This window comes from Bubalus kerabau, chromosome 23 (assembly GCF_029407905.1).
Source record: "Bubalus kerabau isolate K-KA32 ecotype Philippines breed swamp buffalo chromosome 23, PCC_UOA_SB_1v2, whole genome shotgun sequence".
NCBI classification, from domain to species: Eukaryota; Metazoa; Chordata; class Mammalia; order Artiodactyla; family Bovidae; genus Bubalus; species Bubalus kerabau.
In genome coordinates, this window is record NC_073646.1 from 4,495,776 (window position 1) to 4,520,957 (window position 25,182).

The following is a 25,182-nucleotide window of genomic DNA, read 5'->3' on the forward strand; positions in this document are numbered from 1 at the left end:
AGGCAAGCTTGCCCCGTGAGCTGGCACCTTATCCATGGCGCCTGTGTTCCTGATGAGGAAACCAAGTTGCAGAGGGGTGGCTGGGAGACTGGGACCTGATATCTAGACTCTGGGTCCCTAAGGTCCATAAGCCACTAGCAAGAACCACAGGGGCATGCAAGGGTGTGTGTGTGTCTGACTCTGGGACCCCATAGACACTAACCTGCCAGGCTCCTCTGTCCATGGAATCCTCCAGGTAGGAATACTGGAGTGGGTTGCCATGCCCTGCTCCAGCTGACTCTGGGTATGCTCCCAAGTTGGGACTGCCAGCCTGCACCCTTGCTCAGGTGCTGCCCAGCTGGGAGCTTTCCCATTTATGGCTGAGCAGAGAGCTTGGCCCTGGCTGTGTCACCTGGGGGCCGTTGGTTCCCACTTGGGCAGGGTCTAGCCTCCAGGGGACCTGGAGAAGCTGTCCCCCCTCCAATCTGTGTGCTGGCTGAGCGCCCATCTTGGGGTGAGGGCAGGGTCTGCTTTCCCATCTGGAGGTTCCCGGGAAAGGCGAAACCCCACACTTCCAGGAAGTACTGTCCTCCCCACACTGGGCCCTCTCCTGGGACGTGCACGGGCAAGCCCTCAGGATAAGCCCCTCCCTGGGTCCTGGGAGGAGGCCTGTTTCTTCCAGGCTGCTCAGAGACTGTCCGGGACCTCCCAGCGCTCTCTCTTTGATGCAGTCAGGTTCTGGAAGCAGACTGGGGCCAGCTGGGGCCACCCTGTGGGACAGCAGGGCCTGAAGCCCTCCCTGTCGAGGGCGCAAGCTTGTTTGGTTGTGTCCTCAGCTGAAGCAGGGGTGGTCCCAGGTGAGGCCGAGGCTCTAGGTCTGTGGGTACAGCAGGAGGGCTGGTCCCCTCTGTCCTCACAGCCCCCCAACTGGCCAAAGACTTGGGGCACTCAAGTGCTGGTGACACTTTATTTACAAGTTTAATTACACACCTACTATGCACCCGGCACTGTTCTAGGTGCTGAACATTATATAACGGGGAAACACTAGAGTAATCATTGGATGGGCATCATCATATTGATTTCTCCCCAAAATCCAATGGAGGGGGGCGTCTTACACTATTGTGTGTGTGTTTAGTCGCTCAGTCATGTTCGACTCTTTGCAACCCCCATGGACTGTATGTAGCACACTAGGCTCCTCTGTCCATGGGATTTCCCAGGCAGGAATACTGGAGTGGGGTGCCATTCCCTGCAGTATTATCATCATCTTAATTTAGAGATAAGGACAATGAGACCCAGACTGGGAGGTGACTTGCCCTGACTCACGTGGGCAGGACGTGGCAGAGCCAAATTGGAGACTGGGTGGTCTGACCCATACTGGAGCCCTGCTCTGCAGCCTGCTCAGGAAGCGGGTCGGAGGAGATGAGGCCTGCGCCTATCTCTGGCTCCTGCCGCTGGGTGCCTGAGGAGGGCGGAGCCCTTGGCCAGAGCAGGGCACAGCAGCGGTTCCCAGGAATGCGGGGCTGTGCGGCCCTTTGCTTTGGCAGCACATCTGCCCTCAGCTCTCCAAGCCTCCCTGTGGGACCCCCAACAGTCGGCCCCTCCAGCGCCCACTCACTGCCTGCTGCCCCTCCGGGGTTTGGCACGCAGCTCCCACAAACCCCTGGGCAGGGCGGGAGTGGGAAGCCAGAGCCCCTTTGCCTGCCCCTTCCCACATCCAGGGGCCCCAGGGGTACCGATGGGTGAACATGGCTTCTGGGGTCACCTGGGCTTGAAACTCAGCTCTGCCAGAGACGAGCTGTGTGACCTGGGACAGTTCACTTCATTTCCCTGAGCTTCAGTTTTTGCATCTGTAAAATGGGGATGAAACAGCACCTGACTTAAACAGGTGCTGGTACATTGCCCGACTATCAACAGCTGGTGGATGGTGGTGATATTCGTCCTTGGCTTCCAGTCCCAGGCTTGCCACCCACTTGTGCAATGCGGGTGAGCGGTGTCCCTTCCCGGCCCTCAGCTTCCCCCCATAGGACCTGTGTACTGATGGTTTTGGTCCCTGTACCAGACGCAAAGGGCATCCTCTGAGCAGGTGGGAGCTGATGGGCACAGGGGAAGCCAGGGACTTGCTTCTGCTTTCATTCCATAGCAAGAAAGCCACGTGGACTTTTGAGAAGTGCCTCCTGGGCCCTTGTCCCCAAGTCCTAGGCTGGACAGGTCATGGCTGACCAAAGGGCAGAGTCAGGACTACGCCCCCACACCCTACACCCCCATCACCTGGGAATAAGGGGTGTGCCTTTTGTTGCCTGACAACACTGCTATCTTGGCTTCCACTCACCTGGGTCCTCGCAGCTGTGGGGTGGGTGGGACGGTGGGGAGCCATCTTACAGTGGGCCCTGTCCTCTATTTTTGCCAAGGAGATCCCGAGTGCCTCTCAGTGGGGTGTGCCGAGCTCGACACCTCCATCCACACCCGCACTTCTCCCGGCTCGGGGCCAGCCAGCGGGCCTCTCCCAAGCAGTGACGAGGGGCTTTCTCCAGGACAGATTCCTGCCAGCGGCTCTTATTAGCCTGGTGACCTTGAGCCTCAGTTTCCTCATCTGTGCTCAGCAGAAGAGGCTTTAGAGGGTTCGGGGCGCACAGATGGCTCCCGGCACATGGTGGGAACGTGGTAGATAAAGACATCGCCCACCGACCCCCTTGAGGGTCCGCGCTCCGCCCCTCGCCGCGGGACCTGGCGGAGGCGGGGCCTCCTCCGGGTCTCAGTTTCCCCGGGGGCCGGCCCCGCCGCGCGCTCGCCCCGCCCCTCCGCCGGGGGCCGGCAGAGCCGCCAGGTAGGGCCGGCCGGCCGCTGCGGGCGCTGCAGCTGGGGGCCGTCTGCGCGCGGCGGGCGGGCGCACAATAGCGGCCATTGTCTGCGCCAGGCGGGCGGGCGCGGTGGGGCGGGGGCCGGCCCCCCGAGGGCCAGCGCGGCCCACCCTCGGGGTGACCCCGCCCCGCCCCCGCCGCCCCGGTGGTCCCCGCGCGCTCCCGCTCCCTCCGCCCTAATTAGTTCCTTTCGCAGCTGGAGCAGCGGCGCCCGGCCGCGCGGCCACCTCGGCGCCGCCTCCCTAACCGCCCCCTTCAGCGATCGGGGAATCGCACAACCCCGCGGTAGCAGGGCGCTCGTGGGGTCACCTCGCGACTAGCGAGAAACTGGGCCGGGGCTTCTGCAGCCAGGCTCCGGGCGGCACCTGCTGGGCACCGGCCCTCTCTGGGCTCCGCGCTGCCTAAGAAACTTGCTTCTGCTCTCGGCGAGGCGGGTCCCTGTCCTTATCCCGAAAACAAACACCGAATGTCCACCCGCCCACCCCCGAAAATCAATCCGGTGATGGCTGGCTAGCCGGCCTCCAGGGGGGTGATTGCCGCGCCAGTCCCGGGGTTCTGGCGCGGGTGCGTCCCGCTCAGGGCCTCTGAGGCCCAAGAGAAGTGACACTGGCTCTCGCCTGCCCCCCTTCATCCAACCCGGGAACAAAGAGCAGAGCCCGAGCCCAGAACTGGCCACCTCCCTGCCTGTGGGGAGTAAAAGGGGACACTTCCAGGTTGACCACAGTCAAAGCAGGAAGGAGGGTCACAGGCCTCTTACCCTTGGATGGATGGGGACAGCCTGGGGTGGGGGAGTGCTGGGAGCTGTGGGTTTTGATGGCTGATCCTTCCTTCTTTTCTAGGAGTGACCAGTTTTGGTCTCCTGGCTTTGCTCTGGCTCCATCAGAATGAACCCCTGTTCCCAGGGCAGGACCAGTGGCAGGAAGTAGAGGGCTTAGGGTGGGGTCTCTGGGGACTGGGTCTGCTGATTGAGGGGGTGCTGGAGTCCCAGCTTCACCCTGGGAGACTAGCTCCTTTTGGGGTCCTCCCTCTTTCTGAGCTGAAGCAGTGTCTCCTGCAAGTCTCCAAACCAGGTGACCCATGGTTCCTCCCTGATTCCCCTCTGGCGGGGACCTGGGGTGAGGTGGGGTGCAGTAGGCAGGTGCCAAAGGACGTTACTTGAGCAGTGTTGCTGTTAAGTCAATGTCAGTCTGAATTCCCAGTTCCCAAACCATCCTGCCCTTGTGGTCTCCTCCACGAGATCGGGTAGGGGGCGGGGGATAGGCTGTGGGGAGGCCTGTGGCCCTAGGCCAGCTGAAGGACCAGGCCACCAGCCCTTCCTGGCTCCTGAATTCTTAATCAGCATAAATATTTACTTCCTTCCTCCCCTTCCAGGCTCCCAGCACAGAGGAGCTTCAGGGAGGTTGGACTGGGCCTGTGTCTAAAAATAAACAGGTGGAGGGACAGGCAGACACACAGACAGACAGACATCACTGGGGGGTGGGTCAGGCAGAGGGCAGCTCCCTGCCCAGACAGAGGGAGAGTGGAGGGGGCCCAGGTCCATTTATCACTCTCACCCACCCACCTGCCTGTCTAGGGCTGGAACTCCTAAGGGGACAAGGTGGCAGTGTGGTCCCAGCCCTCGGTGTCACTGAGAACTCCCCACCTGTGCATGCCCTGCGTGCGGGTTCATCCAAACGGATCTGCCAGCTCCCACCTGATGTAGGAACAAGTCAAGTTACAGATTTCGGTCCCACGGCCAAGTGCAACCACCAATACCGTGATAATGCAGCCCCCTCCCCAGGCTTAGAGACTCCAGCGTTGTTTCGCCATGTGCTGGGGTCTTGGGATGTGTCTTCAGAAGCAGAGGGCCCTAAGTGAGGACTTTGTGACCTGTGTGCACACAGGGTCTTGTCTGGGAGATGGATGAGAGGAGGCTTGGAGCTGGGGCAAGGCTGGTTTAGTGTTGCCTCAGGGCTTGTCCTGGAGAAGATGACTGGGAACATGGGTCCCCACCCTCCATGGAAAGCTCCAGGCAGCTCAGCAAGCACACACACTAGTGAAATATACAGAGTCTTTTACCAGGTGGTGGTCTTGGGGATGTTCTGTATAAAATTGTGAAGAGCTGGAGTCGGTGAACGGCAGGGATTATCTTCTTTGGCACATAGATTGTCAGGATGCAATCATCTCAATGAACAAACACAAGGAAACAGTGTTTCCCCGCATGTGAAGTTTGCTGCCATGAAAAATGATCTTTGAATTTGGAATGAATAGTTGATCTTGCTCTTGGGTTTTTTTACATGTGAAGAATGTTATGCCGTTGAGAAATTCTAAGGAAGTGGTGAAAATATACCACTCAAAATAAGAGTATCATCACTATTTAAAAAATTATGTATGTCTGTGTTTTACTAACCACTAGACAGCTGATCACTTTCCCCTATGCTGGTCTTGGCTGGGCCATAGTCCCCAGCTGCCCCCTGGTGGTGGCCCAGAGCCTCTGGCTCCCCAGCCGGTGGGGCCCTCCGTCCTGGAACGCAAGGCCACCCGTCTGTCCGCCCAACCCTTGGAACCAGGCCGTGCTTTGCAAGACTTGCCTGGGACAGGCTCTGGGCCTCATTCCCTTGGAGTTTTGGGGGCTGCCTAGAGGGGTTGGCTCATTGGTCAGTAGCTAGGCCCTTTGAGGGCTATCTGGGAGGACACTCATTGCCCTTCTGGCCTGGTTCTGGGTCTTCTGGCTCAAATCAGGCATGTGTCCCAGGCATGACCTCCCACCCGGTCAGAAATGACCTTTGGGACTTGCCCGGCCAGTTCCAGGGAGAAGATCTGGCCTTGAATCTGAAGGCTGTGCTACTGCCTAGTTCTGCAGCTTGAGGCCGTCGCTAAAGCTCGGTTTGTGGCAGGCTTGGACCCTGTGAGCTTTGCTTCCCAGAAAGCCTTGCGGGAGATGAATGCGTTAGATTTGGGTCAGTGGTTGGCTCTCTCTGATATACCTGCTGTCTGGGGCCACCGAGAGGGTCTCTGTGCCCAGGAGACAGCCTTCACACTGCCCTGCACACACTGCCTCTCTGCTCCTTTGGGCTTTAGTGGGGGCAGCCTGAGGACGAGTCTGGGGTCCTAGTGTCACAGCACAGCTCCTGCTTGCTCTCAGGTTCCTGCCTGAATACCAGCTCCGGAGCCCTTCGCTGTCTGCCGCTGCTGCCGCCCCCACCCCCCGGCCCCCACCACCATGCACTCCTTGGACGAGCCGCTCGACCTGAAGCTGAGCATCACCAAGCTCCGGGCGGCGAGAGAGAAGCGGGAGAGGACGCTGAGCACAGCCCGGCACCGAACCCTGCACAGGGAGCTCGGTCTGGCGGACGACAGCCCCACGCCCGGCTCCCCGGGCTCCCCGCCATCAGGTACTGCATGCCTGGGGCAGAGCAGCGATCTTGGAGCCCTGGTGATAGGAAAAACGTCCCCCGATGGGCTCACCTGGACACAGTCGCGGCCCCTCACAGCCTCACTTAGGGTGCCCCCCCCGACACTGTCTACCCACCCTCCCAGCAGTTCATCTCTGCGTGTTCATCACTGTCCCTGGGAGGAGGGGACTGACCAGCCCAGCTCCTGAAGCTGGCTCAGCAGAGCTAGTATTCAGACTGAGGCCTCTGGGTGGATTTGGGGGAGCTTTAAGGGGCAGCAGGGGATGCACAGGTAGTAACAGAAGGCCTTGTGGCCCTGTGTCTACGCTCTGAGGCAGTGTGGTCGGCCAGCCAGGCAGACGGGGGATCAAGCCCAGCAGGTGCTTCTCTGGGTGGGGGGTTACTTGAGGCCCAGGTCTTCCACTCCATTTCTGAATGTGGACCCTGAAAACTGGATCTACCATATCTGAGCTGGGCCACTCAGCCCAAACCTTTCATGTTACAGAAGTGGGCACTGAAGCAGAAAGGGACTTGGAGGGAAAGTGAGTAAAGTCCTTAACCTGACATTGTGACGGGAGCCATGGGCCCTGGATTCAAGTTCCTGTTCAGTTACTTACCCTGTGTGCCAGCCCACCCCCATCTGAAGAATGAGTACTTCCTGTCTTAACCAATGCCCAGGCCTCCCACCTTGGCAGACGTCACACCTGTTGGCTGTGGAGGCTTCGATTCCTGGGTTCTGGGGTGGCCGGGGATGGGGGCGCCATGGCTGGCGTCTGCTCCGAGTCACAGCGGAGGAGTCATGGGCAGGAGGGCCTGGCCCGCCGGGACTCCTGGCTCCAGTACCCCAAAATCCTGCCTTTGCCCTAGGCTTCCTGCTGAACCCCAAGTTCCCTGAGAAGGTGGAGGGACGCTTTTCGGCAGCCCCCCTGGTGGACCTCAGCTTGTCGCCACCGTCTGGGCTGGATTCCCCCAACGGCAGCAGCTCGCTGTCCCCGGAGCGCCAGGGCAACGGGGACCTGCCCACAGCGTCCGCCGGCCCGGTAAGGGGGAGGCACGCGTTCTCAAGATGGTGCACTTACCTCCTGGGGCCACTGTTACAAAGGACGACAAACTGCGTGGTTTAAAGTGGCAGAAGTGTATTCTGGAAGCTGAAGTCCAGAATCACCGTGCTGATGGGGCTGGGTGCCCTCTCGAGGCTCTGGAGGGCTCTTTCCTGGCCGCTTCTGGCCACTTGCCTTGTGGCCACGTCACTCCAGTTTCTCTGCCTGTCATCACATGGCCTCCTCCCCTCTGTGTGTGTCTCCAAATCTCCCTCTTTCTCTTGTGGAGACACTGTTCACTGGGTTTAGGGTCCCCAGGCAGCCTGACCTTCTCTAAACTTACATCTGCACGGACTCTTTCCACAGAGGTCCTGTGCACAGGTACCAGAGTTTGGGGTTGGGACATGTCCTGTGTGGGGCACCGCTCAGCTCCTGGACAGAGGGAGATGGGCCAGGCAGGCAGGGGTCTGGGCCAGCGGGCCCGCGGGCAGCTGCTGACCCACTCTGCCCCCTGCTTCCCCCAGGACCTCCAGCCTCTGCGCTACCTGGACGGTGTCCCCAGCTCCTTCCAGTTCTTCCTGCCGCTGGGCTCTGGGGGGGCCCTGCATCTGCCTGCTTCTTCCTTCCTCACCCCTCCCAAGGACAAGTGCCTCTCGCCAGAGCTGCCCCTGCCCAAGCAGCTGGTGTGTCGCTGGGCCAAGGTGAGCGGGGAGCTGGGCGGGCCAGGGTCTGGGGTGGGCGGCCCCCTCGCGGGCTCAGCACGCTCCTGGCCTCGCAGTGTAACCAGCCCTTCGAGCTCCTCCAAGACCTGGTAGACCACGTCAACGACTACCACGTGAAGCCTGAGAAGGACGCAGGCTACTGCTGCCACTGGGAGGGCTGCGCCCGCCACGGCCGCGGCTTCAACGCCAGGTGAGGGGGGGCGAGGGGGCAGGAAGGGGGGCCCGAGTGTCCAGCGGCTGAGCCGTGCTCCCCACCCCCCTTCCCCCCCACCTCCCCCCTCGGAGCAGGTACAAGATGCTTATCCACATTCGCACTCACACCAACGAGAAGCCACACCGCTGCCCCACCTGCAGCAAGAGCTTCTCCCGCCTGGAGAACCTGAAGATTCACAACCGGTCACACACAGGTGAGGACCCCCGGCAGCCAGGGGATGGACACGCACCCCACTGTGTGGCCGTCCCTTCCCAAGCACCACATGCTGTGGGGGGTGGGCCTGTCCTGTGGGGGGGAGAGTCGCCCCACCTGCTCTCGGGGCACAGATGTGTCTTCCTGTGTCGCGCTCAGCACTGTGTTCGTGTGGTTGTTGACTTGTTCCCCCTCTGACTGTGGCGTGTCCGCTCGCCCCTCACGGACCCTGGCACGCACAATAGGGCCAGCACTGGCCAGCAGAGCCACACGCCTAATTTTAAATTTCCTAATCACCCTCACTGCAAAAAAAAAAAAAAGTACAAAGAAATACATGGTGAGATGAGTTATTAATACAATGATACATTTTCTTGAGCCCAGTATATTCAAAATGCAATCATTTTAATATTAAAACATCAACGGGACACTGAAATTCTTCTTTTCCCACAAAGTCTGCGGACTCCAGGGTGTATTTTATTTATTTATTTGACTGCCTCGGATCTCAGTTACATCGTGAGAGATCGTTCGTTGCCGGCACACGGACTTTGTAGCCATGGCACGCAGGCTTAGTTGCTCTGAGACATGTGGGAATCTTAGTTCCCCAACCAGGGATCGAAACCATGTCCCCTGCATTGCAAGGTTGGTTCTTAACCACTGGACCACCAGGGAAGTCCCTCTGGTGTATATTTCATACTCGAGGCACTTTTAAAAGCTCACAGCCTTGTGGGGTTCTGGCCGGCCCTGGTTGGCGGGGACAGCCCTTTAGTAAATCTGGAGCCACTGGTGAAAGTGAAGTGAAAGTGTTAGTCACTCAGTCGTGACCAACTCTGGGACCCCCATGGGGACTGTGGGACTGTAGCCCACCAGGCTCCTCTGTCCATGGGATTTTCCGGACAAGAATACTGGAGTGGGTTGCCAAGCCCTTCACTGGGGGATCTTCCTCACCCAGGGATTGAACCCCCGGTCTCCTGCATTGCAGGCGGATTCTTTTCTGTCTGTGCCACCAGGGAAGCCCTGGTGTAAGCCTGGAGCCACTGCTAAGTCAGGGTCAAGGGCACCCCTGTGCGCTCACTGTGAGCTAGGCACCAGCAGGGCCTGTGTGTCATTACTTGTGAAAGGGGTCGCTGTCATCACAGCCTGAAGCATAGGCCCAAGGCCGAGGGTACATACAGCCAGGCCACTGGAGTCAGAGCTTGTGTAGGTGCTGGGGACACGGCCGCCCCAAATCAAACAGGTCTCTGCCGGAGTTGAGTGGGTGGGCGGGGCTGGCCTGGGCCTGCGGAAGCCCCTCACGCAGGCCCCGCCCCGCCCCGCCCCGCCCCGCAGGCGAGAAGCCGTACGTGTGCCCCTACGAGGGCTGCAACAAGCGCTACTCCAACTCCAGCGACCGCTTCAAGCACACGCGCACCCACTACGTGGACAAACCCTACTACTGCAAGATGCCCGGCTGCCACAAGCGCTACACGGACCCCAGCTCGCTGCGCAAGCACATCAAGGCCCACGGCCACTTTGTGTCCCACGAGCAGCACGAGCTCCTGCAGCTCCGCCCGCCCCCCAAGCCCCCGCTGCCCGCCCCCGACGGCAGCCCCTACGTCAGCGGGGCGCAGATCATCATCCCCAACCCCGCCGCCCTCTTTGGCGGCCCTGGCTTGCCCGGCCTACCCCTGCCCCTGGCCCCCGGCCCCCTGGACCTCAGCGCCCTGGCCTGTGGCAATGGCGGGGGCGCCGGGGGTGCGGGGGGCATGGGCCCTGGGCTGCCCGGTCCCGTCCTGCCCCTCAACCTGGCCAAGAACCCGCTGCTGCCCTCGCCCTTTGGGGCCGGCGGACTGGGCCTGCCCGTGGTCTCCCTCCTCCCTGGCTCCGCTGGCGGCAAGGCTGAGGGGGAGAAGGGGCGTGGGGCCGTGCCGGCCAGGGCCCTGAGCTCGGAAGGCCGCAAGACCCCCCTCGAGAGGACTGAGGGCAGCCGCTCCCGGCCGAGCCCCGACGGCCTGCCCTTGCTGCCGGGCACCGTGCTGGACCTGTCCACGGGTGTCAACTCTGCCGCCAGCAGCCCAGAGGCGCTCGCCCCTGGCTGGGTGGTCATCCCGCCAGGCTCCGTACTGCTCAAACCAGCCGTGGTGAACTGAACCCGCTCGGTGGACGCTGACCACCTGCAGCCCAGCTGGCAGCTCCCAGCTCTGCCTGCCTGCCTGCCTGCCCCCGACGACGAACGGAAACTCTTCTGCGAAATAGCAATAATGTCCTCCTGCCCCGGGGGCGCCCCTGGGCAGCAAGGATGGTGCTAGAAGGGCATGGTGGGCACCTGGGCTCCTGAGGGGGGAACCGGGTCTGCCAGCCAGGGGAGAGCATGCCCCTGGGAGCTGAGGCCTGGCTCACCTCCGGCCCATGCCTGCCTGGCCCCCACCCACTCTGGTTGTCTCCTTCATATCATGGCCAGCTGGGCAGGTCTCCCTTTCTCCCTTGCCCACTTGCCAGCCCTGACCCAGCAGTGGGGGTGGGGCTGGGGGTGGCTTCGGCCCTCCCATCCCCTTCAGTGGTGAGGTGGGAGGAGCCCCCTGGGATCGAGGTCCCATCCCATCCTGCTTACTCATCGGGCCCCTGCTCTGGAGGCTCCTGACCCCTCTCCCTCTGGTCCACCCTCCAGAGGGAGAGCAAGACAGACGCAGGCCGCGGCTAAGCCACAGCAAGAAGCCACCTCCCCCCCATGACAAGGTGCCTCCCGGCTGAGGGAGGGAGGCCCGCTCGACCAGCTGCCCCCCACTGCCTGCCGTCTGCGGTGGCCAGCACGCTGCCCGAGGTGGGGGTCCCTGCTCTGCGCTGGCTGGCCACTCGTCTGCCCCCGCATCCCTCTGCTTTCAGGGAGCCCTGAGTCGGGAGAGGTGCCCAGCTCAGGGAACAGGCAGGGCTGGGCCTGGCCTGGGACCCTGCACCCAGGGACAGGGGAGGCCTGCAGGGCAGTTAGAGCAGGGAGGCTGGCTAGGGACAACCCCAGGCCGAAACACGGCTTCTGTTCTTTGGGCGCCAAGGTAGAGCCGGTGCAGGGGAGGGGGCTCTGGGCCGGTGCTGGGCATGGGAGCGTCCCAGTGGCCACGGACAGATGGATGGATGAAGGACCTGGGCTTGACAAGGGATGAGGGGCAGCGAGGCAGCCACGGAGGCCGGGGGGACAGGGGAAGCCAGAGGGGAGAGCTGGCCCTGTGGCCTGCTTCCTTTGGCTTCTCTGAACTGAGCTCCTGCCCTCCAGGGACCAGGGGAGCTCAGGGTGCGGGGTCTCCACATGCCCCTGCAGCCCATGCTGCTGCCCAGCCCAGTGGCCGGGCTCTCCCCACCAGGCCCTGAAGGGGCAGCAGCTCATCTCGTGCCCCACCCTGGGCCCTCGTGCTCCCTTCTGTCGGGGGCCCAGCTTCAGTCTGGGGGGTCCTGGCCTTGGCCTTGCCCTGGGCTGCACTCTCCACGTCCCAGCTGCAGGACAGGGGAGCTGCGGGGCTACAGGGGGACCCTTGGCCCCCGTGCAGTTCCGGAGTCTCCCTGCTGCTTCTCTGCTCACCCGCCCTTTCCTGGACCGCCCTTCTATCCCAGAGGGGTCACCCTGACCTGGCCCGCTGATGGGCCTGCAGCGCTGGCTCTGCCCCTTGAAGGGGCCACAAGCAGAGCAGGAGGGAGCTGGTCTCCTTCCCTCGCGCCCCACCCCGGACCCAGGCCCCTCACCCCTACAAGGGCCCCAGGCCTTAAGTCCCCTTTGGGGCGAGGGGTTGGACTCAAGCCCCAGGAGCAGAGGAACAGGGCATAGGAAGGCGACATTAGCTCAGCACGTGACTCGGTGATAGACCAGGCCCGAGGGGGCCGGTGTACGTGTCGTTGTTGTGGGTCTGTTGTTGCACATTCCAGGATATCAGTATTCTAACAGGTTCTAAGTGCCTTTCTATCGTAGCTTGTTTTTCCTCCTCTTGGCTCCATTGCTGTTAGCATAGAGTTTAAAAAAAGAAAAGAGAGATAAGCTAATGACTATAACAATATATTCCTCCATGTGAGAGGAAGTTTATAAAGAAATAAAAGTGCGTTACAAACATGCTTTGTCTTAGATGTGCCAGGAGCTGGGCCACGCACAGGAGACCACCTCCGGCCACCCATGCCTGGCTCTGGGGTCCCCCACCCAGGCCAAGACCCTGTTCCGGGGCTTCCTCCCAACCCTGTGGGCGCCACAAGCTCTCCGTCTGCTGCTGGGAGCTGGATGGGACAGGCGGTGCTGAGATGGAAGGTTCTGGACCACATGTTGTGGGTTCAGCTGCACCCGCCATGAGCACCTTGGCTCTGGGAGGGGCCGGGCTCCCTGGCCTCCTCGGGGCCATCAGGCTGGAAAGGTTCCTCTTCCTCGGTTGTATCCTGGAGCTGACTCCCCAGATTACTGAGGGGCTACCGCCCAACCCAGCTCAGCAAAGGGAGGCCTGTGGCAGAGCCGGGGCCCCGTCCACAGAGGGGCGGGCAGGGCTGACCTGAGGGCGGCGTGGGAGTGGCTCCTCCGTCTGGTGTGTGACGGCACGACCAGCAGCCCTTGCCTGCCCCGGCCCCGCCGGGTGTCAGAGGCCAGACCATGGGCGGGTGAACACCACCGCCTCCCCTCCGTGCACAGCCCCACAGCTGGCAGGAAGAGCGGCCTGCCTCTGGAATCTGGACATGCATACTCAAGAAATGCGGAAAAGACATTTATTACGGAGCTATAAATTAGAAGCGGGCGGGTGGGCGGGAGGAACCAAGCGGTCACGTTTTGGGCGGCTGCTGTCTCTCCCTGTCCTCCTGGGCCTGGATTCTGAGTTCCTCCTCAAGACGCTCCTTCGCTCGGACCACCTGGGGAGGGGGTCACAAACAGTTAGGCTGGGTGCCCCCTCCCTCCCCAGGTCCTGCTTTGGCTTCCTGGAGGGCCGTGGGCAGGTCAGGGAGCTGGTTCCAGTTTCCGCCAGCTAGCAGTCCGGGCTCTTCGAGGCCATGGCTGCTGGGGGCCACCATCCAGGGTGACAAAGGGCGCAGGCAGTTCAGGGGGCCCCCTGAGCCCTGGGCACCCTTCTCCTGCCAAGCTCTGAACCGCCCAGAAGTGAGGGATGCCCCGGCCCACCCTCCCCGTGCTCACCTTTGACTGCAGGTAGAAGGAGCCACCCACGGATTTATCGTTCACCTTGAATAGGTGTTCGTAGTTCTGCAGAGGAGGGGAGACGGTGAGTCCCTGGTTACAGAAGCGGGGGAAGCTAGGAGATGACAAAGAAGGAAAGCGAAAGGGCTCGCCCCTCAGAGCGCTCCAACGCTGGGAGCCACTAAGGGGCGGAGAAGTGGACAGGCGCCCATGAGACAAGGCCTGTGCCTCCGCCTCTGTGGCCTGCACACCGACAAACGACGGTGGCCTCCTCGAGTCCCAGCCGGCCGTGCTCAGGGCCCCCACTCCTCCTCCCTCCCCTCCCCCCACCAGCTGGCAGCCTGTCACCCTCTCCCCATTTATGGGCGGCTTATCTCCGAGCCGGCCGGGGGCGCCTTACCTTCTGGATCTCCTCGGGGCTCAGCTTGGAGACGTTGAGAATCTGCTGTGCCTCCTGGAGGCTGAGGCCTGAGAGGTTGGAGGCGGCCGCAGACTGGTGTCCTGCGCGTCCCCGGGCGTCCGCCGCTGCTCGGCTGGCTGTGTGAATACGTGGGTGAGCGCCCAGCTCCCAGCGGCCCAGGGCTGTCCTGGGGAGCAGCTCATCCCCGCCAGGGGGTGCGGGAGGAGACGGGCAGGGCCAGGGGGCATGTCCTCCAGGAGTGGATTTTGAGGGGCCAGGGGTGGGTAGGCAAGTGAGGACAGGTTTTCCCCACTAGAGGACGGGGCAGGGGCTGGTCAAACCCGGCATCAGGTCTCCAGCCTAGACCAGGAGATGACCCTGTCCCTCATCTTCCCCACCCTCTCACCCCGGGCACGCAGCAAGTCGGGGAGCTTAGGCTGCTAGGGGAGCAGAATGAGGCTGCGGGCAGGGGTGGCAGCCCAGATGAGACCCGGCTGACCTGTGGTCACCGAGGCCACTGAAGCAGGCCGCCTTGGGTGACCTCTCAATTCAGGAGCCAGTACAATTTTCCTTAAAGCGTCAGTGAATATATTTTAGATTCTGCAGGTCAATTAGTCTGTGTTGCAATTACTGGACGCTGGCTGACTGTTCAATAAAACTTTATTTGCAAAAACAGGCAGGCAGGCAGGCCAGTGTGCCCACTTTTGGCCGGATGATCGTGTCAATCAGGTCTCCCTTCTCTGGGAATGTCCCAAGATCAAGCACTGCCCCCGAGAAGAAGTGTCCCAGGCTACCCAAGCTGCCAGAACCCAGCCCACAAGGGGTCCCTGCATTCACAGGTGGCCCAGCGTGAGGAAGGGGCCCACAGCTACAGGGAAAATCTGACCCAAGCAGGATCTCCCAGCGCAGGGAGAAGGAACCCAAGCTTACCTGCAAACTCCTGCCGCAGGGCCCGGGCAAAGGCCCTGCCCACCACCTGTGCGCCCATCACAATGATCTGGGCCAGGTACTTGGCCTGTGGGCAAGGAAGGCACCTGGTTAGTGGACTGCATTCTCAGGGCCCCGGAGATGAGTCCTGGAGGTGCTGGCCGAGTGGCAAGGCTGCTGGAAGGCTGAGGCGAGGGACCCCAGCGCAGCAGCCACAGGCCACTTCCTCCCAGCGCCTGATACAAGAATCTGCTCTGGGAGGCATCGGAGGCTCACAGGAGAACAGTCTTGAGTTTTGGGGGGCAGGTACCCGAAAGAGTCCCCCAGAGGGAGATAGGGCTCTCTCTCAGCCTTCGGACAAGGCAGACAGGAGCGAACGCAACATGGCCTGGGAGCCAGAACTCGGGGTTGGTCCCAGACTCACTGCCAGCTCTGCATCTGAGCTTGGCAGGTCCAGCCTTCATCTGCTGGTGGTGAGATGCAGGGCCATTCTGATTCTCCCCACGTTATTCAAGTCCATTCCATTCAACACAACAAGAGAGCCAAATGCCCTCCACCCTAGGCCCCCGTTCCTCCACCGGCTCACTGCTTCACTCAAACCCCGCCTGAGTCAGTGCCAGGGCGTCAAACACACAGGACCTAGCCCTGCGGGAATCCCCCCACTGCTGTGCAGAGTGGGAGGCTTCCACTCTGAGACCACGTGGTCCAGTGCCCCATGGAGGTGAGTGGGGCATCAAGCAGGACCAGAGGTGTACACGGTCAATGGAGGGAGGGAAGCCCTCAGGAAGGACGTGGGGACACTTCTCCCGGGCAAGTAGGATCATGATGGTTACACGGGGGCTTTTTCAGGTGAAGCCTGAAAGTGAAGCCCAGACTAGGAGAGTGTAAGGGATGCCTGGGAGCAGCCAAGAGCCTGGGAGACTTGGGAGGCAAGACGAGTAGGGTGGCTGAGACGGGAAACATACAGACCTTACTATGACTAGGGACAACAGACAGCACATGCATGTGAAATGGTACACACGTGTGCATAAAAGATACTGGTGAATGCTTGCTGCAGGTCACCACGAATCACGTGGCGCCTCCAAGTGTTGGTGTCCAACAAGAACTTAGCCAGGGTGTCGAGCGCTGTGACAGACACATTTTATTGTGCCATCTGATCCCGACAGCTTGAGACACGCAAACACAGTGTTTAGTGACCAACCTGAGGACACATAGCTGGCACCCAGGAGGAAGATGGGCAGAAAACCCACAGCCCGTGCTCTCAGCTGTGGTGTCCCCAGGCTGCCCACCTCACGTAGGGTCGGCAGGGAGCGCGACCGAACAAAAGGGCAGGACCCAACTCAGAGGCTGAAGACGAGCTTGTCAGATTCCAGCAGAACCCGGATTCCAGAATTGGCCTTGCTGGGCCTCCCTGATGGACGAGGTGGGTGTGGTTCCGGGCCAAAGGAGAGGTGAGTTTGGATTTCACAAGCCCCATATTTCACACCAGAAGGCAAAGCTCTGTGAAGACTCGCCAGTGGTCAGAGGAGGGGCGAGGCTGCAAGTGCTGAGATGAAAAGGCCCAGGAGGATGCGCTTTCGGTGGGAGAGTCTCACCTGGCTTTCCCCCACCCCAGCTTGCCTGAAGCCTGCCCACGTGGGGCAGGAGGCTCTGAGATGGACAGCTGGTCCTGCCTGAGGGACAGAGAGGCTAACAGGCCTGCCAGTGGTTCCGAGGATTCCCTTGGCCAGGAACTCCCATCAGGCCTCGGACCTCCCCTCCTGCTGCCACACTTGAGAGCCTGCATCACCACACGCCTGCACTGCCGTGTCTGGGGAACAACACAGCCCAACGTGGGACCAGAGCCCTGCAGCTGGCAAAGGACCGCAGGTGGCGTTGGGGGCTGGGGAGCACTTGGGAATATGCTTTGTCCCATGTCAAGTGCATCAAGAAGGGAACCTGGACCCGGACAGACTGATGTGCAAAGCTCCCTTCACGGCACAGTTCCTTGGGCTGGTGAGCCGAGCCAGCATGGATCCACCCTCTTGTCAAGGACACACTGGGATAGAAAGGAGGCTGTCTTCGCCCAGGGCGCCTGCAAACAGCTGCGGGCATCACAACCAGGCAGGAGGAGGTCAGGACCAGGACCATCACATCTTCCAGGGCACATCCAGGGTCTGGGCTATGGTGGGCACCAGTGGGTGCCCAATACATATCTGAATGAATGAGACACTTGACAGGGCTTCCCAATGCCTCCCTCTGCTGAAGGAGGGCTCTGGCCTTCCCACAACAGACACACACACACACACACACACACACACACACAATTCCCCACTTCTGTTGCTGCTGCAGCCAATACAGTCCACCCCCCAGCTCCATCTGGTTACAAAGGACTTTTCTGGTTTTATCTTCCCTCACCACTCTCCACCCCACACACTACAGCCACGCCCTTTACTCCCTGACTCCAAGATTAGTTCCCCTACTTCCTTACTCCACAGTCTCGGTAACTCTGAATTCATGCACCTCGGGTCACTGTTCTCAAGTGCACAATTCAGCACTTTTTAGGATATTCACTGAGCTGCACATAGCATTTTCATTATCCTACCCCCAACAAACTCCATACCTACTAACCCACTGAATACCCTCCTTCCTATGCCAATATTGTCAAACCCCAACATCCTTCAAGATTTGGCTTGGACACAGCTGGCTGTCCAGTGGTTAAGACACCATGCTTCCAATGCAGGGGGTTACAGGTTCAATCCCTGGTCAGGGAACTGAGATCCCACGTGCCACCACCAAAAATAAAGACAAAACTCACATCACCCCCATTTCCTGGAGTGAAACCTTCCCAGGCTCCCCCCATTTCTACCAACCCATCCTGCACTGTCTTTCTTTTCCCATTAATATATTGTCCTATTTTATGGATTCGTTGGCTTTCTCTTTTAAGGTACAAACTCCTTGGGGGCCACGTTTTACTCGGTCCCTCAAGGCTGACTGAGTCACGTGCAGGAGCATCTGTCAGGGACCCAGTTGGGGGATAGTGGGGAGTGGTCCTCAGAAAATGGCAGTGACTATTACAAGACAAGAACAACCACTAAGTGTGGAGTGTCAGTTAAAACCAGGACGAGAGACCCCTGAGAAGTCAGACTCTCGGAGCTCCAGGTTGTTTACCTGGAAGATGGGGACAATGAGGGCATATGCTTAAGAATTAAATGAGAATCTACATAAGCCCCAGGGCTCCGGGCCTGGCACTAGAAAGCTCTCACGATCAATTAAGAAGTGCTTCCTCAAACCCACTGCCTCAGTAACTTGGGGAACAATCCTCTGTCAGGGGATAGATCTCAGGACTCTGCACTGTTAAAGATCCCCAGGTGACCTGACTCTGCTAGGGTGGCCCAGATCTGTGGGCTGGCTCGGGATGATACCGCAGATACGCTCAATTATCGGTGTCGCAGGGTCAAGTCCCACGTCTGCCACTTGCTCGTGAAAAGTCCCGGAGCCCGATTAACCAGCTTTCAAATGGGAATAATGGGGCAACACCATCAACTAGCTCGGGAATCGAGCAAGGACCCCTACACAAGGCTGGTGCACGCGGCGACCGCATCTGCTTGGTATTCCCTGGCCCGCCCCGCTCTCCAGACAGATGGCTCTCCCTCGGGCCCCGAGGTCGCCAGCGCCCGCAGCAGGGCGCCCGGTGGCGACCCCCGCCTAGTCCCGGCTTCCCGCCGTGCATACAGCGGGGCGAGCGGCGCCCGCAGCCCGGCTGGAGCTACTCGACCCGGCCCCCGCCCCCGGACTCGAAACGGCCTCTTGCCCCCCTCCTCCGGTCTCACCATGGCGACCACTCAGGTTCGGGGGCCCGACTTCCTGGCCCCGCGGCCCCGGCTCAAGGGCGGCCGGCGGGTCAAAGGTCAAGGGAGCCTCAGAAGAGCGCATGCGCCGGGCATGCGCGTTGCTCCATAGACGCGCGGGGTGTAGGCGGAGACCTAAGGTCTGTAGGCGGGGCCGTGGGCGGGGCCTGCCTCAGCCTCAGACGCTGGGGAAACCTCCTGAGGCTTAGGACACCGGACACCGTAGGCCCCGTGACTACCCTGGGGTGCTAGGAACAAAGAATAACGCCTGTTCTATCCGGGGCGGGGGGGGCAGATACTTCTTCCGTTCATTTTGCCAAAGTATTTGGGACTTAAAGACATAGAATAAACATACATTTCACAAACGTGATAAGGAGTAAGATGCTAAATTCTCACCAATATTTAAGACAGGAAAACTTCAAAAAAGGCTTCAGGGACATCCCTGGTGGTCCAATGGTTAGGAATCCACCTTGCAGCGCAGTGGACAAGGGTTCGATCCCCAAGTCCAGGACCTAAGATCCCACATGCCACAGGGGCAACTAGGCCCAGGCAACAACTGCTGAGCCCTCATGACAAAAAAGATCCCATGTGCTGCAACTAAGACCCGACACAGCCAAATAAATAAATTATAAAAAAAATAACTAGTAGTTAAAAAAAAAAGAAAAATCGGTTTCATTCCAGGTTCTTTCTGTCTAGGAAGGACGGCTCTTCTCACTCCTCCAAGTCTTTGTTCCAATGTCACCTTCTCAGCGAGGCCACCTTGACCCCCTACCAGGGCTGCAACTTGTACTCCATTCCTTTGCTTTTTCAAAAATTTTCGGTTGCATCACACAGCCTAGGGGACCTTAGTTCCCCACCAGGGATTGAACCCATGGCCTTGGCGGTGTAAACGGTGGAGTGAAAGTTCCTCTTTGCTTTTCTACTACCAGCTTTATTGGGAGATAATTCACACCCCACACAATTCGCCCCTTCGAAAGTCACAATTCAATGCTTTTTAGTATACTCACAGTTTGCAACCATCTCCACTAGTTCCAGAACATTTTCATTCCCTGCTTAAAACTCCACACTCATGAGCAGTCACTACCTATTTCCCCCTCTCCTAGTCCCTGGTGACCACTCACTGCCTCCTCTCTCTATGAAGTTCTCTTCTGGGTGTTTTACAGAAATGGAATCATATTATATGGGTTTCCCAGGTGGTGCTAGTGGTAAAGGACCCACCTGCCAATGCAGGAGATGTAAGCAAGGTGGGTTTGATCCCAGGGTGGGAAGATCCTCTGGAGAAGGAAATGGTAACCTGCTCTTGTATTCTTACCTGGAGAATCCCATGGACAGAGGAGTCTGGTGGGCTACAGTCTATAGGGTTGCAAAGAGTTGGACATGACTGAAGCGACTCAACATGCACGCACGTGTCTGGTTTAAACCTCCATTCTTGATCCCTATTTTTTTTTTCCCTGAAACTCTTATCACATTCTATCAAATTATACCATTTATCTGTTCCCTCCCACTAGAATGTGGATTCCTGGTGGGCAAGACCTCTTTTCTCCTTTTCTCTACTCTTGGGCATCAACACCTGGAAGAGTGGCTTTTTAAAAAAAATTTTATTTTCGACTGTACTGGGTCTTTCTTGCCGCACGCAGGTTTTCTTTAGTTTGGGTGAGCGGAGCTACTCCCCTGCTGCAGAGTGTGGGCTCTGGAGCATGGGCTCTGGAGCATGGGCTCAGCAGTTGTGATGCACGGGCTTAGTTGCTCCACGGCACGTGGAATCTTCTCAGACCAGGGATGAACCCATGTCCCCTGCATTGGCAGATGGATTTCTAACCATTGGGCCAGCAGGGAAGTCCTTCATTCCCTGCTGAATGAACAAGAGTCCGGCTGCCTCCTACCGTGTTCTGGACCACCACCCTTCTTTCTTTTCCTCTGGGTCTCCAAATGCAGTCTTTCCTCAGCGCCCTTCCTTTCATCTGAAACGTTCTTCTCAGGGCTCTCTCCAGGGCTCTGTGACCCTTAGGTCTTATCTCTTAGCTTCATCACTTCTCAGACCCTGACCACGGTCTCCCCCTGCATCCCAGGGGCTCCCTTTCATGAAGTTTATCTACTTCACAGTTCTCTGCACACTGTCCATCTGCAAACTTGAGCATAGTCCGGCTCCCCTCTGCCTACTAAAACTGTGCCAAGTGCCTTGAAAAGCCTCGTCTCTCCGGTTCATGACCGGAGCTGCCATCCAGAGAGAACCCGGCCAGGTACCCTTGTGTCGGATGAATGAATGAACTCCCAGCAGGAGCAGAGTGAGGCCTGGGACCAGGTGGAGCCCAGGGCCAAACTACCATCACCCTTACCGCTGTCCCCTTCCCCTTCCAGCCGGCCCAGAGACCACAGTGGCACCAGGGTGGCCAGCTTAGAAAAGTTTAATTGTTGAAAACATCCAGGACACGTGCAGGCCAGTCCCTGCGGGGCTCACACCCCCTTTAATTGGGCTATTAGCTCTGTGACACCCATTTCTTCTGGCTTCAAGTTTGGGGAGCAGGGTGACTGATCCCAGGCCCCTGAGGCTGGAGCTGCTCCAAATGGCCAGGTGGGGGGGCCAGCCCCCTAGACCCTTGACTGGAACTGGGGCAGCAGGCAAGATGGGACGGCATGTGATAACTGAAGGTGCTGAGCGAAGCCAGCCCAAGCTGGGACCAGCCCAGGTCAGAGGAAGGGGGGACAGGGAGCCTAGCGCCTGCCCAGGGACATGCCCCTGAGCTCTCACTCCACCCCACCCCTATGCCCCTGGCTCCACATGCTAGCAGGCAGTGAGGAGAAGTGCCCAGTCCCAGAAAGAGCAGAGATGCGGACAATCCATGGAGACTGCAGCAGGGCCCAGAGGCTGTGGAAATGCCCAACACTCAAAGGAAGTTTGAGTCAACTGACAGATGGGGCTTCTGGAATGAGGTGTGCCAGGGCCAGGAGGTGGCTTCCAGTTTGAGGGAGAGACGTGAGGTGCGTGGGGGCACCAGGCTTTCCTGGAGGCGGCAGTGGAGGGCGAGGCTAGAGGCGGCTGGTGCACAGGCTAGTCCTGGAGAGATGAACCAAGAAGCAGGGTGGAGTTGGGAGGGCCCGGGACGGGGGGGTGGGCGAGCAGGCTGCAGGCCTGAGTCGGGGAGGGATGGGAGAGGATGCTGGCCCCCAACCGGTCCACTCACCCACTCGTCCTCGTCCACGCCTTCGAAGGAGTCCTGTGGGAGCGGGTCCTCCCGGTTCCCCAGCTTTGCCACCATGGCACTCAGCAGCTGGGGACGGGGTGGAGGTGGGAAGTGAATGGTGGTCTCTGCATACAGAGGTCCCAAGTACACTTGGGTCTGGTTGGGTTGGGCCGGGCCAGGCCAAGGTAGGGCCTCTCCCTGCCCTTCCCTGGCTTCCTGAGCCCCACCCCACTACGACGGTCAGTTTCAGAATTTTGGAAGACCTCCCCATCAAACTGTCCAACTAACAGATGGGTGACACCGGCTCCTGGCCCACTCGGGGCTGGACTAGAGAGCTGAAAGGCTGCGCCATGTGCAGCCAGGACCCCTCCACCCCTGCAGCCAGCCCTCTCCCTGCCTACCTCTTCTTTCTTCTGCTGGTCTGACTTCTCCTCCAGGTAGACTGAGGAGGGGGCCCGCCGGGCAGGGGCTTCACGGGGGGCCTGGCTCACTGGGGCGGGACCAGGGACAAGCATCAGGCAGGAGAGAGGCCCCTTGGGACCAGGCTTCCTGGTCCGACCCCTGGGTTCCAGCCCATAGGGGATTCCGTGGCACAGAGTCCAGAGGTGGCACTCACAGCTACTCAACCCTCAGTTCACGTGGCCTGCCCTCGGTACCAGGCTGTGTGCATGTGCTCATGCATATTTGGGGTGGGGGGCTTCTGACAGAAACACAGACCCTGGGCCCTACCCTCTAGGGGCTCAGAGACCAAGTCCAAAGTATAACCACCTGTCCCCAGGAACGCTAGAGCTTCCTGAGTGCCAGCAGGGGTGGAGGGTCAGACTAGGACCTTCTGCCCCTTTCTCCAACCCCTACCTGCTCCCCTTCATCCTCCCCTCCCCCATCGCCCAGGCCCTCATCCTACCTGGGGTCATGCCGGGGGGCTGCAGGCTGAGAAGCCGAGGCGTCCCATTAGCACCTCCCAGCCAGGCCTCAGCACTGAGTGCCGGCTCCCAGCTCACGGCGGTGTCGGGGAACACGTCGTCCTGGAAGAATTCTTTCTGCAGCGATGGAGGAAGGGGCTGCTCTGAGGCACTGAGCAGAGGCCCAGGGCGCACAGGCCTCCACTGGGCAGGCAGTTATGGCGAGACCCAGGACCCCAATCTGAGGTTTCTACGGGGCTCAGAATGTCAGCAGAGTAAGGCGCGCAGATGCCCCACAGAGCAGTGGGTGGGGCAGTCTGGTGACAAGACTAGCCAGGACCCAAAGCCCCTGACAGGGGCCGGGGAGGGCTGGGTGTTACCATGTTACATCCCCAACTCACCCTGACTCGGGGCAGCCGGAAGGCGACAGGCTCCAGGGAGCTCTGGCGAAGTCGCAGGCATCGGGCAAACTCCACCTCCCGCACATCACACTCTGTCTTGGGCAGGAGGATGAATCCCTGGGGTGGCAGGGGAGTGTGAGAAAGTCGCTCAGTCGTGTCCGACTCTTTGCGACCCCATGGACTGTACAGTTCATGGAATTCTCCAGTCCAGAAGACTGGAGTGGATAGCCTTTCCGTCTCCAGGGGATCTTTCCAACCCAGGGATTGAACCCAGGTCTCCCACACTGCAGGCAGATTGATTACCAGCTGAGCCACAGCCTACGCTAGAGTCCAGAGTTCGCTGGCACCCAGACCCCCGGTACCCCCTCACTTAGGACCTCCAGGAGCAAGGCCTAGCCCTGGATGGTGGTGTAATGTTTAAAAACTAGCTCTTGGGAGGAAAAATGTCCTGGTTTGTAGCATTTGCCTAGTTCTATGGTGTAAAAACTGCCCGCCTGGCCAACTTCACGCCAACAATGTGACTGGGGGGATGCAGATACAGTAAGAGAAGCGCTGTAACAGCTCGTGGTAGATCTCTGGCAGACAAGGGCCCACACATTAAGTAACCTCGACAGCACAAATAACAGTGAAGTCAAATAAAATAACTGCTAAGTGATAAATTAAGTATCTATTGCCTTGGTCTTTAATGCAACTTATTTGTGGGTTCATAAAACTTAACCTTATGTAGTTTAATTTTCAGTAATGGGTGAGTTTAACAACCAGGTCCTGAGGCTGCCGGGCACACCCTGCCAGCCGGCGACCCGCGGGTCCCATGGGCCTGTGCAGTTTGCCCATATGGCCACTAGGGGGCGGAGAGCCCGCGGTCCTACCTGGGGACGACCCGGAGTCCGCGCGCCAGCTCACCTTGTGGGGATCGGGCGATGTGAAGCTGTTGCACTCCAGGAAGAAGGGGGCCTCGGGGAGCAGCTCGTACAGGAACACACGGGTATCGCCCTAGGGGTATGGGGTATGGCAGCAGTGAAGCGGCTAGCTTCAGGTGCCTTCCCCGCCATACCTGCCCAAAGCCCCCACCTGTGCGCCCCGGCCCACCTTGCCGGTGAGCAGCACCAGGCCAGTGTCTGGGTCATAGCTGGGCAGCAGGGTTGAGGGAGCCACGTCCAGCCCCAGCACTGCGGAGGGGCCACCAGCCAGGGCCTTGGCTGAGTACAGAAGGAGCTGGCGCTCGCTTCGGCTGCAAGGGGACAGAAGCAGGTCCTCAGAGCAGGAGGGGCCTGGGGCAGGCATGATAAGGACTCCACAGCATGTCTGGGCTTTTTTCCCCAACATTCTGCTCTAGGACCCTTGCTCCAACCAGGCTGACACCCTCTGGGCCGTTCCACCCAGAGTCCACTGCCCTCTCCTCCGGATCTGTGGTTACCAGTCCCTTTGTGACCCAGGTCAGAGATACCTCTCTTAGGAGGCCCCCCCACCCCCCGATCCTCCCCCCAGAGCACAAAATGCCCCTCCCCTGGACCTCTCCAGGAGGCTTGGTTCTGTTTTCTGTGCTTCATCTGGTCCCCACCAGGAATGGGCTCCTCACACCTGGGACAGATCTCATCCTTCTGGGCCCCCAGTTGATTCCTCCCCATCTCTCTCCCTCTCATCCACCCGTCCATCCATCCACCCCACCATCCATCCACTGATCCACCTATCCATCCAACCATCCATCTATCCATCTACCCATCCATCCACTCAACCATCCATCCATCCACCTACCCATCCATCCACCCACCCACCCATTCATCCTTCCAACCATCCATCCATCCATCCATCCATCCACCTACCTATCCATCCATCCATCCATCCAACCATCCATCCACCCCACCATCCATCCACTGACCTACCTATCCATCTATCCATCTGTCCATCCATCCATCCACCCAACCATCCATCTGTCCAAACATCCATCCACCCACCCACCCAACCATCTATTCATCCTCCCAGCCATCCATTCACCCATCCATCTATCTATCCATCCATCCACCCAACTATCCATC

General features: G+C 59.6%; 3 protein-coding genes across 4 annotated transcripts in view; 1 reads left to right on the plus strand and 2 right to left on the minus strand.

Moving 5' to 3' along the window:
• The first annotated feature begins 5,968 nt into the window (after positions 1 to 5,968).
• Positions 5,969 to 12,448, plus strand: GLIS2 (GLIS family zinc finger 2). Its single transcript, XM_055561248.1, has 6 exons — positions 5,969 to 6,211; positions 7,079 to 7,251; positions 7,776 to 7,952; positions 8,030 to 8,163; positions 8,262 to 8,380; positions 9,706 to 12,448. Exons 1-6 carry the CDS (start codon positions 6,040 to 6,042, stop codon positions 10,503 to 10,505), a joined length of 1,575 nt encoding a protein of 524 aa, XP_055417223.1. The 5' UTR covers positions 5,969 to 6,039; the 3' UTR covers positions 10,506 to 12,448.
• Positions 12,449 to 13,069: 621 nt separating this feature from the next.
• PAM16 (presequence translocase associated motor 16) lies at positions 13,070 to 19,701 on the minus strand. Of its 2 annotated transcripts, none has more exons than XM_055561250.1 (5): positions 19,669 to 19,701; positions 14,835 to 14,919; positions 13,905 to 14,041; positions 13,505 to 13,570; positions 13,070 to 13,224 (listed from the first exon to the last, which is right to left on the minus strand). In XM_055561250.1, exons 2-5 carry the CDS (start codon positions 14,890 to 14,892, stop codon positions 13,138 to 13,140), a joined length of 348 nt encoding a protein of 115 aa, XP_055417225.1. In that variant the 5' UTR covers positions 14,893 to 14,919; positions 19,669 to 19,701; the 3' UTR covers positions 13,070 to 13,137. The 2 variants fall into 2 exon arrangements, with proteins under 2 accessions (XP_055417225.1, XP_055417224.1); XM_055561249.1 differs by lacking the exon at positions 19,669 to 19,701 and adding an exon at positions 18,644 to 18,800.
• A 1,349-nt stretch (positions 19,702 to 21,050) lies between these two features.
• The window catches only part of CORO7 (coronin 7), a 52,864-nt gene continuing 48,732 nt past the window's right edge, over positions 21,051 to 25,182 (minus strand). Inside the window, exons 22-28 of the mRNA XM_055561246.1 lie at positions 24,236 to 24,377; positions 24,050 to 24,139; positions 23,147 to 23,263; positions 22,748 to 22,883; positions 22,245 to 22,333; positions 21,844 to 21,930; positions 21,051 to 21,716 (exon numbers count right to left, since the gene is read on the minus strand). Of these exons, the coding sequence (XP_055417221.1) occupies positions 21,711 to 21,716; positions 21,844 to 21,930; positions 22,245 to 22,333; positions 22,748 to 22,883; positions 23,147 to 23,263; positions 24,050 to 24,139; positions 24,236 to 24,377 (667 nt within the window). The 3' untranslated portion in view covers positions 21,051 to 21,710. The remainder of the gene's footprint in view (positions 21,717 to 21,843; positions 21,931 to 22,244; positions 22,334 to 22,747; positions 22,884 to 23,146; positions 23,264 to 24,049; positions 24,140 to 24,235; positions 24,378 to 25,182) is intronic.